Source organism: Rhipicephalus microplus, chromosome X, assembly GCF_043290135.1.
Source record: "Rhipicephalus microplus isolate Deutch F79 chromosome X, USDA_Rmic, whole genome shotgun sequence".
In the NCBI taxonomy this organism is placed as follows: Eukaryota; Metazoa; Arthropoda; class Arachnida; order Ixodida; family Ixodidae; genus Rhipicephalus; species Rhipicephalus microplus.
The window spans coordinates 340,870,854-340,884,861 of NC_134710.1; the positions used below are offsets into that span (position 1 = coordinate 340,870,854).

Sequence of the window (14,008 nt, forward strand, 5' to 3'; positions counted from 1 at the left end):
TATTCTCGATATTTCACTTCACTTGGACCAACCTTTAGCGCATTTTAGCTGATTGAGACCAATGGCATACTGTTTTCAGTTGTTCTCGATTAATGTCTCAGGCTACTTATTAAGTTAACTTCAGTTGCCAAACCATCACGATCAAGAATGAAAAACTATTTTAAATTGTCAATGAAACTGTTCTCAATTCTCAATGAAACTAAATGAAATTCCCACAATCATATAATTCACATGGTTCTTTTTCTGGGTTCTAAAGAATTGATTGATTTGTGGGGTTTAACGTCCCAAAACCACGATATGATTATGAGAGACGCCGTGGTGGAGGGCTTCAGAAATTTTGACCACCTGGGGTTTTTTAATGTGCACCCAAATCTGAGCACACGGGCCTACAACATTTCCGCCTCCATTGGAAATGCAGCCGCCGCAGCCGGGATTTGAACCCGCGACCTGTGGGTCAGCAGCCGAGTACCTTAGCTACTAGACCACCGCGACGGGGCTGGGTTCTAAAGAAAGGCCACAAAATATTTCCTCAAAAAAATTGACATCAGTGGATGCTTCCACATTCAGTTTACAGCACTTTCAGCAGTCTTCCCACGAATGGAAAGATGCACGTTCTTTAATGAAAGTAAATGATAAGCCCCAACATCCAGCAGGCAGCCATGACAGCACGGTCTAAAATGATAATCGATAAGCTAGCGCTGTAACCAGATTAAAATAACCTTACTGGCATCTTGCACAGTAGGCACATGAGCTTTGTTGTTTAGAAGCATAGCTGAGAGAGTTGCATAACAGATGTAGAAGAGCCATCGTGACATTATATTTTGTGGGCTTGAAAAATGTTACCTAAAACGTAATACAGTGAAAATAACTTTACTGGATTAAACAATAATGCTTTGTAACCTTCATGCTCACATTTACATATACAAACAAATTTATTGTAAAAAAAACAGGGTAACCAAACATAACAGCAAAGGTGTCACACGCTTTCCTCACAAATGCTCTGGTTTGAAGATTCACATAGAACCGTCCCTTGTTTGTGCAACTGTCACTTTTGCAAATTATATTTTTAGGAAGTCTACTTTCATAGTAGGAGCTACGGTGAATTGAAATCCCATAAAACTATCTTGAAGTGAAACTTGATGGAAAAAAATTAGACTTATACTCCATGACAAAATGCTTTGGGTATGCTATACGTAAGTCAGTCAGCAATCCTGGAGCATAAACAATAACATTTTCACTTGTATCAGTAACTTCAGAAAATATTATAGGATAAAAAGTTAAAGTGGTTTGGCAATGCCATGCAACACAGCATTTTGCAAACGCATATTTGAGAGCAGTGTCAGGTGATGCTAGGGCTGGTGGAAGATTTATTTGTAACTAAATCTAAATAATTAAGTATTTTTGCATTTCATCATCCATAAAATCTGGCTGCTTCAGCTGTGATCAAACTGACAACCTTGAGCTCAGCAGTGCATAGCCGTTGCGACCATGTCAGTAATACAAGTCACGCCTCAATAGACTTTTCGGGTCGCAATAGTGCCTCCAGTGGGGTGTCGCCAAAATCAACATTGGTGGCCGATGGCGCCTGCAATACCCTGGCACACACAGGTAGACAATTGTGCAGGCCTTGCTTTGCACTGCTTTAATTTCTGGGATTATCTGCAACCTTGTGACACCAGCTATAATTAGGCCCACTCTTGTAACTACACTGTGCCCCCAAAAAACATGGTGTGAACGTTACCGCCACCGTACACGTGCAGGCTGCCCTTCTAGAAAGTCCATTGATATGCTGAGCCCAAGTGTGCTGGCAACATCTTTCCTATCTCAGCCCGCAGCATCTTAATTCTACTTCCATTCAATGGCTTAAAGGCAATCGAGAATGGCACTGGAAGTAGAAAAATGTATCTTCCTAGCCTACCCCAAACAACTGCACCAAAACTGAATGTTTGCCTCTGTCAGAGCATAGACAACATTATGAAGAGCGTAACAGACATCAAAATATTTTTTTGAAGTTTTTTGCAACGATGAACACTGGGTACATTACTATACAGACTATATTATAGTCAAAAGTAACAGGAGAAAAGGGTGTATGAACTACGAACTATGTTAACAAAAGTGTAATAGGACTAAAAGAGCAATAACAAAGTGCACAACAGAAATGTTTTTGTTGATCATCATTATCAGGGTATCTTACGTTCCCTGAAATATGAAGGCCGCATCCAATAATATTCAACCCAATCTGTCCTGTGCAGGCCGATTCCACTTTATACCTGCAAATATCTTTATTTCGCCACGTTACCCTTTGCTATGCTCCACCACATTTTCGGTCTCTTGGTATCCGATATATTGTTCTGTTCTTATTATGTGACCTGCTCATATTCATTTTTTTTTCTTATGTCAACTCGAATATTGGCCAACCGTTTGTTTTCTGATCTGTGCTGTCTTCCATGCTCTCAATGTTATGTCCGTTATGTTCAGTTTCATAGCGTGCTGTGTGGTCCTTAACTACTTGAGTTTCTTTGTCATTCTCTAAGTTTTGGCACCAGATGTTAGAACTGGAAAATGAAATAGTTGTGCATCTTTGCTCTAGTGACAATGTCAAACTGCAAGTTGAGAATGATTATCGTATGCACACCAGCCTGTCCCTATTTTACTTTGAATTTCCTTCACATGAGTAGGCTCTCCTGTTAGAAAGTTTTCTAGATATACATACTCTTCTAAAGACTGTATGGTCCAGTTTCTATCATGAACTCTTTTTCATTCATTATTTTTGTCTGATGTGTATTCATCATGAACCCTATATTTAACATTTTCTTTGGTTTCGTCTTCACTCATTCTTTGCAGTTTGATGCCATCATTTTCAAAGAGCATACTGTCATCTGCGAAGTGCAACTAGCCAAGATAATTTCCATTGATGTTTATTCCTATTTATTCCCAGTCAAGCCGTTTAAATACTTTCAAACATGTAGTGAACAACAATGCTAAGGTTGTATAGTGATGACGAACCCATTTCTCATTCAGGATTTTTCTGCTTTTCTAGCAGTGTACATGGAAAATCTCCGTAGAGTTGTTAGGTTTAGCACTCACGGCTGTCTCACGGAGCCCTTGACGACTCAATACCTGCCGACACCACTACAAAATTGAATGCCCTTTTGTAATCTACGATTGCCATATTAAAGCATTTATTGTGTGCAGCACATTTTTTAAACATTTAATTGTTCCCATGTAGGTGATTCCATGTAGAGCACTTTTTCCTAAAACGAGCTTGCTCTCTCAGTTGAGTAATCTTTTATCTTATTTGGAATTGCCTTTGTGAATATTTTGTGTTAGGTCGAACATAGGCTAGTTGTTCCATAGGTCATATCTACTTCTTGTATGTTATTGAAATACTGTATTTTTCCAGCTCACTGGTACATTTGAAGTTTAGAGCCTTAGAGCATAGAGTGCAGAAATAAAAGGTCTCCTCAATCTTTGATCAGATAAGCTATCATGCACTCTTCTCCAGGCAATTTTTGTGAGGCATGCCTTTTAGAGCTTTATTAAGCTCATCACTAGTTATGTTTGAAACATCGGTCATAATGGACTTTGATTTAACTCACAGTAGGGTGGACTTATATTTGAACTGTACATTTCAGCATGTGTTATCATCTTTCACATAGTTTCCTTTTAGCTGTCTTGATGCTGTCACCCTTTGCTACTTCTGCCTCTCTTGAAATTCCAGTTCTGTATGTAATTAATATTACTTTTGTTGATAAGCTTTGATTATTCAGAAAATTCTTTTTTATCCCTTGAGCTACTTACTTGTACCTGCTCTGTGTTAAAGTCGAGAGGTATGAAGGAACTTCTTTATTTCTTGTCTCGGTGTTCTACCTTTAATTTCAACTGCCACAAATGAGTCTAGCTATGATTTTAGTGATATCGTCTACAACATCACTGCACTGCATCTGTTCTTACTGGTCCCGCGCAAAGGCCTGGGAGTCCTCTAAGTGTCATAAACTTTGCGCAGCGGCACCGTATCACCACCCCTAAGCCGCCCTGTACCCACTGGAAACTGATGGGTGGCCGCCTTGCATTTGCTCTCAAATGCGATCCCAAATACCTTTGTTTATGCTGCAAGTGCAACTAGGTAGGCCTGCTTTTAGTGTTTGATCTTGCTCCTGTCCTCTGCTGGTTAAGTGTCATCTGTGGCCTTGCCAACCTACGATCACCAGATTTTATCTTGCCTAATACATTTATGTTCAGTATTATGCTTGGGTATTTGCACATTGCACAATATATTTTTTTTTGTTTATCCGTTTGAGCTTCCTTTTTTTATGCTTTATTAAAAAATGGTTTTCATCACATAGTGTTAATTTCTTCCCACCTATAAAATAAACCAAGTAAATGCAAAAAACACAATGTGCTGCTCACAAGAACTCTGCCATAGGGAAGAATAGAAACCAAACAAATGTTAATATTTTATTTTATATACAACTCACAGTAAACAAGTTTGAAGCAACACTACTGATTTAAAGTTGCAAAGACTGGTCACACAGCAGAGCTGGTGGCATCAATTACTATTTCATTGCTTGACTTTGCTCTATAGTAGTTTTGGAACTATCTGCACTGTTTAACCAGTATTCATAATGTAAAATCAGTGAAACTCATTAGAAGTTCAAATTCATCACATCTAATGGACCGGAGGTGAGCAGTGGGGCTGGCGCAATCGAGGTGGCATATACCCTCTACCCGCTAGGCTAGTCATAGAAACAGCTTTCCCATTTTTAGTGAACTGGATCTGAGTAGTGAGGCTCGCTGAATTCCTGTAGCACATACCCGCTAGGAGCTACGCTGCACTGCACAGGGATTAACCTCAATTTTAAACAGCTCACACAGAAAGGGCAGTGCAAAAACTCGGGAAAAAAGAAGGACAGTAGTGACAGAGCACTGTTTTTTCCCGAGTTCTTTTTTCTCTCTTCCTTCATTTTCCCCGAGTTTTTGCGCTACCCTTTCTATGTGAGCACTATGAACCAACTAGCCCAAACCAAAGTACTTCTCTTAAACAGCTCTTCTGTTAAAAAGTCCTCTTGGGGCGCCACTTTTTCATGCAAATGTGAATGGTGCACAGAAAATGCAAAGCACTGAGGGCAAGGGTGGTCAGCTGTATTTCTAACACACTGACCAACCTCACACCATTTACAAACTGAAACACAGAACTCGCAGCCAGGAATTTTAAAAATCTCTGATCACTGATCCAAAGATTGTTCAAAGTGTCTTTGGTCTACATATGACAATTGATCGACACCAGAAAGAAAGATGTAGAAAGGACATGAAAATTATGACCATGTGTAAGTACAGCTATAATTATATGTAACTTTAGTTGAATGAACTCTGCTCTCAAATGAGGCATACTTAAACGGTGTGCATGCAGCGAATTCTCGGTCAGACTTTGCAGTTCTCAATGTTCTGTTCTGCTGAGTTTTGAGCTGTCAAGGCACTGTATGATGATCAGAGCACTTACAACAACCAAGTTCCACATTTTAGCAGCTTCAGCAACTGTAGAGCAAACAATACTGCAACCTCCCAGCAGCATCAATTTCTGTGGTTCATTGTAGAGCAGGTCATACATGACTGTCGCTGCTAGACCGGGATTGCACTGCAAATGAGAGCAGCAAAATTGCGCGTTAATGTCTCCTTGAAAAGAACGAGCAGACGGTCAGATTTACAGCACAATTACTTGGTTTAGCAAAACCGCTACACTGGCAAGACAACATGAAACTAAGGCGTAACCTTAACGTTTGAATACACTTTGCAAGGAACGTGGTCAGCTCTAATGTTGGCTGAACATTTTGAAATTCCAAATTTGGCAAATCAAATTTCGGTAAGAGTGAAACATCTGTCAAAAGAGGAGCACTGCTCGAAATGTCAAAGGTCGCCTGGCTGCGCGGTTCGATGGCTCGTCAAATGTGTGTCAAGGACAACGAACCTGGCTGTCCCTCCAGTCAATTTCGAGCTTGTAACCAATCAAGAGGTCAGACCGCTTGTTCACATCTTCTAATGCCATAAGCGCCGCTGGAAGACATCCTTGACCGCCGAGCCAGCCACCATGGCCCTTCATGGGGAACACTGCCGCTATGTACAGACTCTTGAGGTTTTGTACTCCTGTCTCGACTTTTTCATTCGGTTGCAAGGGGCTCGCGTACTGTAAGAACGCGGCCAAACACAACAGCACGGACAGCAAATGGGCACCATCCATCGCGTTCATTCCTACGGTTGCCCCTCTCGGTCTATCGATCGCCGCGCAGGGCTATCGCTCCGTGCTGTTCAATGTCGCAAACTGAGTGAGTGGATCACCGAGGCCGCGCTCGTGAGCGTCCCTGCCGCTGACCGGGGTCGCCTGGCACTGCATCCGCACGATCGAGACCACTGCATTGGCTAGACGCAATTAACCACGACGAAAACAGCTTGCTGCCACTGTCGGCGTGTGGGCACAACTAGCAAAACAAGCACACTAGTCGGCTGACGCCACAGCGCACCCCCACCACTGCCCCCACCCCCACCACACAACGCCGAGCCAGGCCTGGCCGAGCACCAGCAGCCCGAACGCGGCGAGAGGGGTGGGAACCCTTGAAAGGAAAGAGCGTGGTGAAAAGAAACAGCGAGGAGGAGAGGACAGACGTTGCTGGGCAACCATAGGTCCGTTCGATTCACCTGCACCAGTCGGAACCGGTTCACGGCTGTGCACGCGAAGTTCAGAAATTGTGCAGCGCGAGTTCAGTGGTGCAGGCACAGCGCGACCCCCGAAACGAATGACGATGTGCCAACAAGGTGCAGGCCTTATTTCTGTTCGCTTAATTTACACTGTTCAGTGAACACTGAACGATGGCGAACCGCACATGTGGACAGTTCATGAGGCGCAATCATCTTGGCAAAACACACCGCGTTAGTAGAGGCGGGTACGGCGCCTACGCCACCTACGTCTAAGTGCTGCGTCGTCTGCTCAGCTGCACGCGCGCCTGCACCAATGGTCTCTTCGTTTTGGCTGCACCGGCTGAACCAGTTCAAAGGGTGCAGCACCTTCGTCCTCGTTTTGCCGGAGCAGCGCGCGCCCTCTGTCGCACCCTCTGCACTGGCTCCCTCGTTTTGTCTAGGTGTAAGCCTAGTTCCTGACGAGTTCTGTACCGGCGTGCACGCACTCCAAAGCAGGTGCAGAGTAGTGCAGCATGGCGGGCGTCCCCCCAAGGCCAGAGCAGACGACGTTGCAAATAGTTGTTCAGGGCGTTCAAAAGGAAGTTAAGGCACTTCACAATCCCGACGGGTCATTTATGACGGACGCCAACGGTTACGTCTATGAGGCATCAGGTAAGTCAGGCTGCATGCATTGCCAAAAAACGTGGTTAGCGGCCAGGAGTCGTAGTCGGTCAGCAAACAGCCTCGTAGCATTGCTTATGCTATGTCGGTATTTTTAATCTTGGTTTTCGCCCTTGCAGACGGCAAGCGCGTTACGTTGCGGTTCATGGCAGGGAATCGTGAAAATGACCCCCCTCCGGCACAACCGCCGACGCCTTCTCCTGCCTGCGACGGCGACGTTGACAGCGATGGGGCTTTAGCCGCATTTCCAGCAGCAGCCGCGTCGGCTGAAGATGTGGAAGAGCTTTGGAGCGCCCGAAAAACAAGGTTCTTCATCGCCAAATACTCGGAAATGAAGGACTTGGTGGGAAAAACCAGGGCACTTCGGTATGTCATCCTATGTCCAAAATTATTTGCAGCTTTTTATTATTCCGTTTCACTCTAGGCAAGCACCAACAAGATAAGGGCGCATGAAGTTCACAATGGCGATGGTTATTGTTGCCTACATTTTACTGCCAGCAATTTACATTTTACTGCCCCCCCCCACTGAAAAAAAATTTTGGCTATGCGCCTGACTGTGACATATACGTTTACATATACACACAAACAGTATGTATAGTCACGCACATATATACACAACGAAGGCATTCGTAATGTTTCATTAAGTCAAGTGATCTTCAAAAACAGCGACGGTGCTTTTGTGTTGGGCATTGCACAACCGCTGTCTTGCCGAAAAGGTGCAGCACCTCCAAGCTCAAGCCATGTTGCAAGTGTAGTGCTGCCTTGAGAATTTGCACTAGAGGGAATTGCATGTTGTTATTCTGAGGCACATCTCTAGCAAGTCTCGCCCTGCAGTCCTTGTGTCTTCACTGTCTGTCCGCATTTCTCTCGCACTGCCACTTTTCAAGATGGTGCAGCTCATTGTTAAAAGAGATATGCTTCTTGACACGTGCTACCCTATCTTTGAACCTAGACTGCGCCGTCGTGTCAGCAAACAAGGTTGCGCAGCTGCATGTTTTACAATGCAAAGACAGGTTAGAATATGGCTGTCTCCTTAGTGAAGCTTTATGATCCAAAAGAGTGATTTACACAATGTTCAACTTCTCCAACATAATGCTTCCCGCACAAAAAGAACGTTCGCAGTTATCAGAAGTGTGTGAATAGTGAATTTCGGAACCTAATCAAGTAAGAGTCAAATAGTAATGGCACCAAATAGAATACAAATAGTAATTGAATACTGTTTGAATAGTAAGTAGACCATTTTCAAAACAGCCTTAGAACAGAACATTTTATTTGAAACAAATAGTCACAAACTTTCGACAAAGGCCATTACAGTCAGTTTGAATCTACTCAAAATACCACAATTACGAAAACTAAGGTAATCTCGTATGCAGCAGGAACTAGAATATTCGTAACATTTTGTAATTGTAGGTTCAACTACGGCATTGACTAGCGTTATCAACGTGAGACTTTGTCACCTCACTTTAAATAAAATTGGGACACAAAAACAAAACAATTTACAACCAAACATTGCAGATACAACTAAATATGTAACGGAGCAGATCAACCCGTCATCACAACATGGCCTGCGCACTAAAAGCGGATAACAATGGGCGTTGAAATTTACATCTGCAAGAACAATTTACGCAAACGCAAAACTTGTATCTGTTGCTAGTCGTGAAGCTGCAAGCACTCGTAGTTCCCACCTTTGGTTATTACAAGACGAAGACAGGAGCTGATAAATGCGATACAGCTAAAGTGCAGTAAAAATTGAGCAAGAATGGAGCTTTCAGAAGCGCATTCATTCGACAATCAATATAGTGTAGGTAGTCTTGCAAAAGCTTGGGCTGCGTACAGGTCACATTAGGGATTGAAAGAATGACTTGTAGCTGTTTCGTTGTTTTGGGGTTCTCCCGCCAGTGCCGATTATTAAAAGAATATTTGTTACTTAGAATATGTGCAATTCGATTCGACTTAGGAACCGAATACAGTGCTGTTTGATTCATTATCCAAAATTTTCGAATAATCGAACATCCCTAGCAATTATCCCTGAAAGCTACACATATGAAGTACTAAGGAAAGGTTCATGTGCTACTGCAAGACTTGGGTCACGTTACGTCGCTTCCTTCTTTCCTACTAACTGTGCTTTGCTTTTTTGTTTAGCACAAGAAGGCTTCTGTGGAAGAAGTTGGCTGAGGCCATCAATACGGAGTTCTTGTGCAACGTGACTGCCACACAAGTGGAAAACAAATGGAAGTCGCTGGACAGAGCATATAAAAAGTCAAAAAAAGACAACAATTCTTCAGGTCACCACCGTGTGAACTGTGAATATGAAGAGTAAGTTACGATTGTGTCTTCATATCTTCAGTGATTCTCATAGTGTCTATTACAGAGAGCTGGCAGAAGTCTTGGAAAAAGAACATAGTGTAAATCCAAGGCTGCTCTTGGAGCCTGGAAAAACAATCCTGCCTAGTGCAAGTCCAGAGTAAGTAAAAATTACTTAATTTGTGCTGTAGCCTGGAAATGACATGGCACCTGTACAATTACTTTCAACAGCACCAGCATCACTGAAGCACCTCAAGACGCAGCAGTCCCAGTCGAGTGCAACACAGCATCCAAAGTTCGGAGCAGCACAACGCCAAAAAGGAAGCGCCAGAGTAGGTCCCAAGTCACGCCGCTCTTGGAGGCATTAGAAAAAATGCAAGCTTCGAGAGCTAAGCAAGAGGAGGCAGCAGTGAAACAACTGGAGGAAAGAAAAAAATGGGAAGAGGCAAAGGCAAAGCGGCATGATGAGCGCATGCAGCGATTCGATCGGTTGATCGACGTACTCTCAAATAAGGACGGGTTATAATATGGGCAATAAACTTTTATAACACTAGCAGTGTCTACTCCATCTAATTTGTTAAAAAAAAACATTGCTTCTAGACGCGGCACCCCACTTCGCAAAACATTTGCACACTGAATAAATCGCGAAGCAAAGATGAACTTCTAGCACTGTTCCTTTGCAATGAACTCTCGCAGAGACTGACTGTAGCCTGGCAGACTGCAATCAAAATCTCCTTCACTTTCATCATTGCCCACATCTTCTTCTTGGGGAAGCGTTGCAAGTTCCTCAAGGAAGTCCCTTTCATCGTTGCACATGTTGTGTAGCACACACGCAGCCATAACTATATAGCAGCACTGTTGCACACTTTTTGCATCAACAAGGTAGAGCCTCCTAAAACGCTGTTTAAGCAGGCCGAAGGTGTTCTCAATAAGCACTCGTTGTTGACTGTGTCGTTTATTGAAGCTCTTTTTCCACGTAGGAAAAGAACTTCCATTGTCCTTGAATGGGGTCATGAGCCATGGCATCAGTGGATATGCACTGTCACCCAGTATATAATTGTCTTCACATTCCTGAATTGCGCGTGCAAAGAAGGGGCTCTCCCTCAGGACACGGGCGTCGTGAACCGAACCTGGAAACCCAATAAACACGTTCAGCAACTTGTTCCTGTCGTCGCAGATTCCTTGCAGGATTATCGAAGGCCACTTTTTCCGGTTGAAGTAAGACTGCGTAGATTCGCTTGGAGTGAGTATCCCGATGTGTGATCCATCGATACAGCCGATGGTGTTTCTTGGGCCCTTGCCTTTACTTTTGGCGAGGAAGCCGTTCTTTATGCGGGTCACTTCCGCGCTACTAGGCCAGCAAATTATCTCATCGCTAATAGCGTGTAAGAAGTGAACGACCCGTGTCACACAAACATGAACAGACGACTCGGTAACATCGAATTTGTCGCCTATGGCGTACATAGATATTTGTGAGCCTAGGTACACAAGCGCTATGAGGCATGTTTTTTCGGCACTGATTTGTTGGCGGCCTTGCACTGCCCTTGGGTAGAAGGCTGAAGTCTTGAACTTGGCCCTGAAACTATCAAAAGTCTCCCTGGACAGCCTGAAGAGGCGCTTGAATTCATACTCATGGTACCTGCCGATAATGCTTTCGTACCCGGGTACACGGTTGGCATCGTCGCGCACCAACGCGCACGCGACCAAGATGCACGCATCGTCGTACTCATCGTCGCAGTCACTGCAAACGGCACCGCTGACGGAATCGTCGTCGCTGCTCGAGTCCAGCAATTCCATCGCAGTCACAAGAAGTGCCATCACGGCCGTGTATTGATCGGACAAGGCGGCGGAGGCGGCTATTTTAGGCTTACACTACAAGGTGTTCTCCGGCCTGCACTCACGTCAACTCACGCCTTCGTTTTGGCTGTAGCCGTCGCGCGCTAGTGTCGGCTAGTGCCGAGGCGTGGTTGAGGCTGCACCTGCACTTGCTCGACCGGCGCTGCACGCTCACTGCACCGCTTGGCACCGCTTTTTCTGCACCTGCACTTTTCTGAACTAGTGCAAGCCAAATCGAAGATTCCTCAAGCCGGCACCGTCAGCGAAGGAGGTGCAGGAAAATCGTAAACCGGTGCTGCACCTCTTCTGCACCTTTCAAAACGAATGGCAGGGTTCAGCGGTCGTCATTGCTGCACCGCTGAAACGAATGGTAAGGTGCAGCACCTCGTGAACTGGTTCACGTGGTGCAAGCGAATCGAACGGACCTCATAATTTCAAAGTGTGCGCAAGGTGGTATCTGTTTAGCATCCTTTAAAACCATTGGTACTAATACAAAAATAATTAGTCATTAGTTTTTGAAATGCAAATTTAAATATAACGATTGTACTTTGATACATGCAGTGATACTGGCGGGCCCCTCACCACTGCACCGCTGCCGCAGTGCAACTTTTTGTACATTAGCGCGATATGAAACTAATGCAATCAACATTGGTGCAGCATTGACGTCATCAAAAATTGGTGAAAACAAGCATGGCCGCGTCTGAAAAGTAAGTGAGGCACGTGGGTTGTGTTTTTGTTGGGTGGCGGCTTATGCCGGGCGTTCTCATGGACGACGTTACAAGTTTTGGCCTGTCTAGCAGGACATGCCTGCAGTGCGGTAAGCCGTCCAAGTATTGCTGCCCAAAATGTTCAGCCCGATCGTGTTCCCTGCCCTGCGTGAAGCAGCACAAGAAGATCGGCGAGTGCGATGGAGTACGAGACAAAACGGCTTTCATCCCATTGGACGGATTCACAGACCTGGATCTTCTCAGCGGTATGTGGTGGAATATCTTCTATATTCAGAAAAAAATAAGTTGGTTTTGGCTTTCATGCGATTACAAAGGGGATCGTGCTCGTTGCTTTCGAAACCCGCATGATAAAAGTGCAGCATGGATACAGTTCACGTTTTGCAAAGAATAAGTTAGCTGGCTTACCTGCTAGCTTTTTATCATAATAACAACGAAGTTGTATGTAGTGCAGAGTGTACCGATATATAATATTCTAATGATTTATTGGGTCTTACTCAATAATAGCAGTTATAGCCCAGAGAAATCTGACATCTTACCAGTAACGGCAGGGGAAGTAAACAAAGCCCTAGAGGGAATGCAATGAGGCAAAGCCGCTGATCAGAATAAGGTACCATCAGACCTGCTGAAAGATGACGGATAAATTGTGTTAGAGAACCTGGCTTTTGACGGGAAGGGTACCATAATCTTGGAAGAATGCCAAGAACATCTTAACTTATAAGAAAGGAGATGTCAAGGACTTGAAAAATTACAACCAGATCTGCTTACCGTTTGCAGAAATAATACAAAAATATTTACAAAAATAGCTAATACAATTAACCCGACATTACACTTCAATCAACCAAAGTACCAAGCAGGATTTCGTACAGGCTACATCCACAATAGGCCATATTCATACTATCAATCAGGTAATAAAGAAATGCGCGGAATACAACCAACCCCTATATATAGCCTTCATAGATTGCGAGAAGGTGTTTCACTTAGTCGAGACATCAGCAGTGATGCAGGCATTATGGGATCAGGGCATCGACGAACCCTACATAAACATACTGGAAGAGATATACAGTGGATCCACAGCCACCATAGTTCTCCATAAAGAAAGCAACAGAATCCTAATAGTTAAGGGTGTAAGGCATGAGGGACACGATCTCTGCAATGCTATTCACCGAGTGCTTACAGGAGGTTTTCAGGGCCCTAGATTGGGAAGAGTTAGGGATAAGAGTTAAATGAGAGTATCTTAGTGTCCTGCGGTTTGCTGATGACATCGCATTGACGAGTAACTCAGGGGATGATCGTCATGTCATACCAACTAGCCCAAGCTGCCACACTTCAGGGGACGAATTCACCATTTACAAAAATGTGCAAGGTGGCTTTCCTGCAAAGTTGTTTTCCAACCAAAAGTTTTTGTTCACAGACTGCCTTTCTCAGTTATTGTGTTTCTACCCCCCCCCCCCTTAACGAACGACAGGTGCCTCGTCCACCATCTAGGCTGAGTCCACCACCTTCTAGGCTGAGTGTTTGTACAAGGAAGGTCAACCCTAAATTAACCCTTTAATGCCTGAATTATGAAACTGCCAAATAAAATAAAAATTGTTTTCATTTCTCAGCTTTATATACCAACTTTTCAGTGATTCTGCAGTTAAACTGTCTAAAATGCAACTTTAATTTATAATTTTATGTATGTCGTGAATTCTCCCTATGCCACAGAAGCGAGGACCTTACAACAAAAAACGTACTTCAGAAATACGAAACGTGCCGTGGGCCACTTCTTGGGTGTGTGAACACCAAATAAA

The 14,008-nt window shown here is 44.0% G+C and overlaps 3 protein-coding genes across 4 annotated transcripts in view; 2 read left to right on the plus strand and 1 right to left on the minus strand.

Moving 5' to 3' along the window:
* Positions 1 to 6,911, minus strand: part of GABA-B-R1 (gamma-aminobutyric acid type B receptor subunit 1) — an 84,496-nt gene extending 77,585 nt beyond the window's left edge. Inside the window, exons 1-2 of the mRNA XM_037413555.2 lie at positions 5,966 to 6,911; positions 5,501 to 5,635 (exon numbers count right to left, since the gene is read on the minus strand). Of these exons, the coding sequence (XP_037269452.1) occupies positions 5,501 to 5,635; positions 5,966 to 6,244 (414 nt within the window). The 5' untranslated portion in view covers positions 6,245 to 6,911. The remainder of the gene's footprint in view (positions 1 to 5,500; positions 5,636 to 5,965) is intronic.
* A 552-nt stretch (positions 6,912 to 7,463) lies between these two features.
* Positions 7,464 to 10,207, plus strand: LOC142776316 (uncharacterized). Its single transcript, XM_075879788.1, has 4 exons — positions 7,464 to 7,716; positions 9,493 to 9,666; positions 9,722 to 9,814; positions 9,886 to 10,207. The coding sequence occupies exons 1-4, from the start codon at positions 7,496 to 7,498 to the stop codon at positions 10,178 to 10,180; spliced, it is 783 nt and encodes a 260-aa protein (XP_075735903.1). The 5' UTR covers positions 7,464 to 7,495; the 3' UTR covers positions 10,181 to 10,207.
* Positions 10,208 to 12,083: 1,876 nt separating this feature from the next.
* Positions 12,084 to 14,008, plus strand: part of LOC119161196 (box C/D snoRNA protein 1) — a 49,702-nt gene continuing 47,777 nt past the window's right edge. Inside the window, exons 1-2 of one of the 2 annotated variants that reach the window (XM_037413557.2) lie at positions 12,084 to 12,197; positions 12,291 to 12,463. In XM_037413557.2, coding sequence (XP_037269454.2) covers positions 12,181 to 12,197; positions 12,291 to 12,463 — 190 coding nt within the window. In that variant the 5' untranslated portion in view covers positions 12,084 to 12,180. The other variant, XM_037413556.2, reaches the window with a different exon arrangement.

Bases quoted from the DNA above. Each gene is read 5' to 3' on its own strand.
- LOC142776316 (XM_075879788.1), top strand. From the start codon at position 7,496: ATGGCAGGGAATCGTGAAAATGACCCCCCTCCGGCACAACCGCCGACG. The intron at 9,667-9,721 runs GTAAGTTACGAT...TGTCTATTACAG, and splicing joins GTGAACTGTGAATATGAAGA to AGAGCTGGCAGAAGTCTTGG. The intron at 9,815-9,885 runs GTAAGTAAAAAT...TACTTTCAACAG, and splicing joins CTGCCTAGTGCAAGTCCAGA to CACCAGCATCACTGAAGCAC.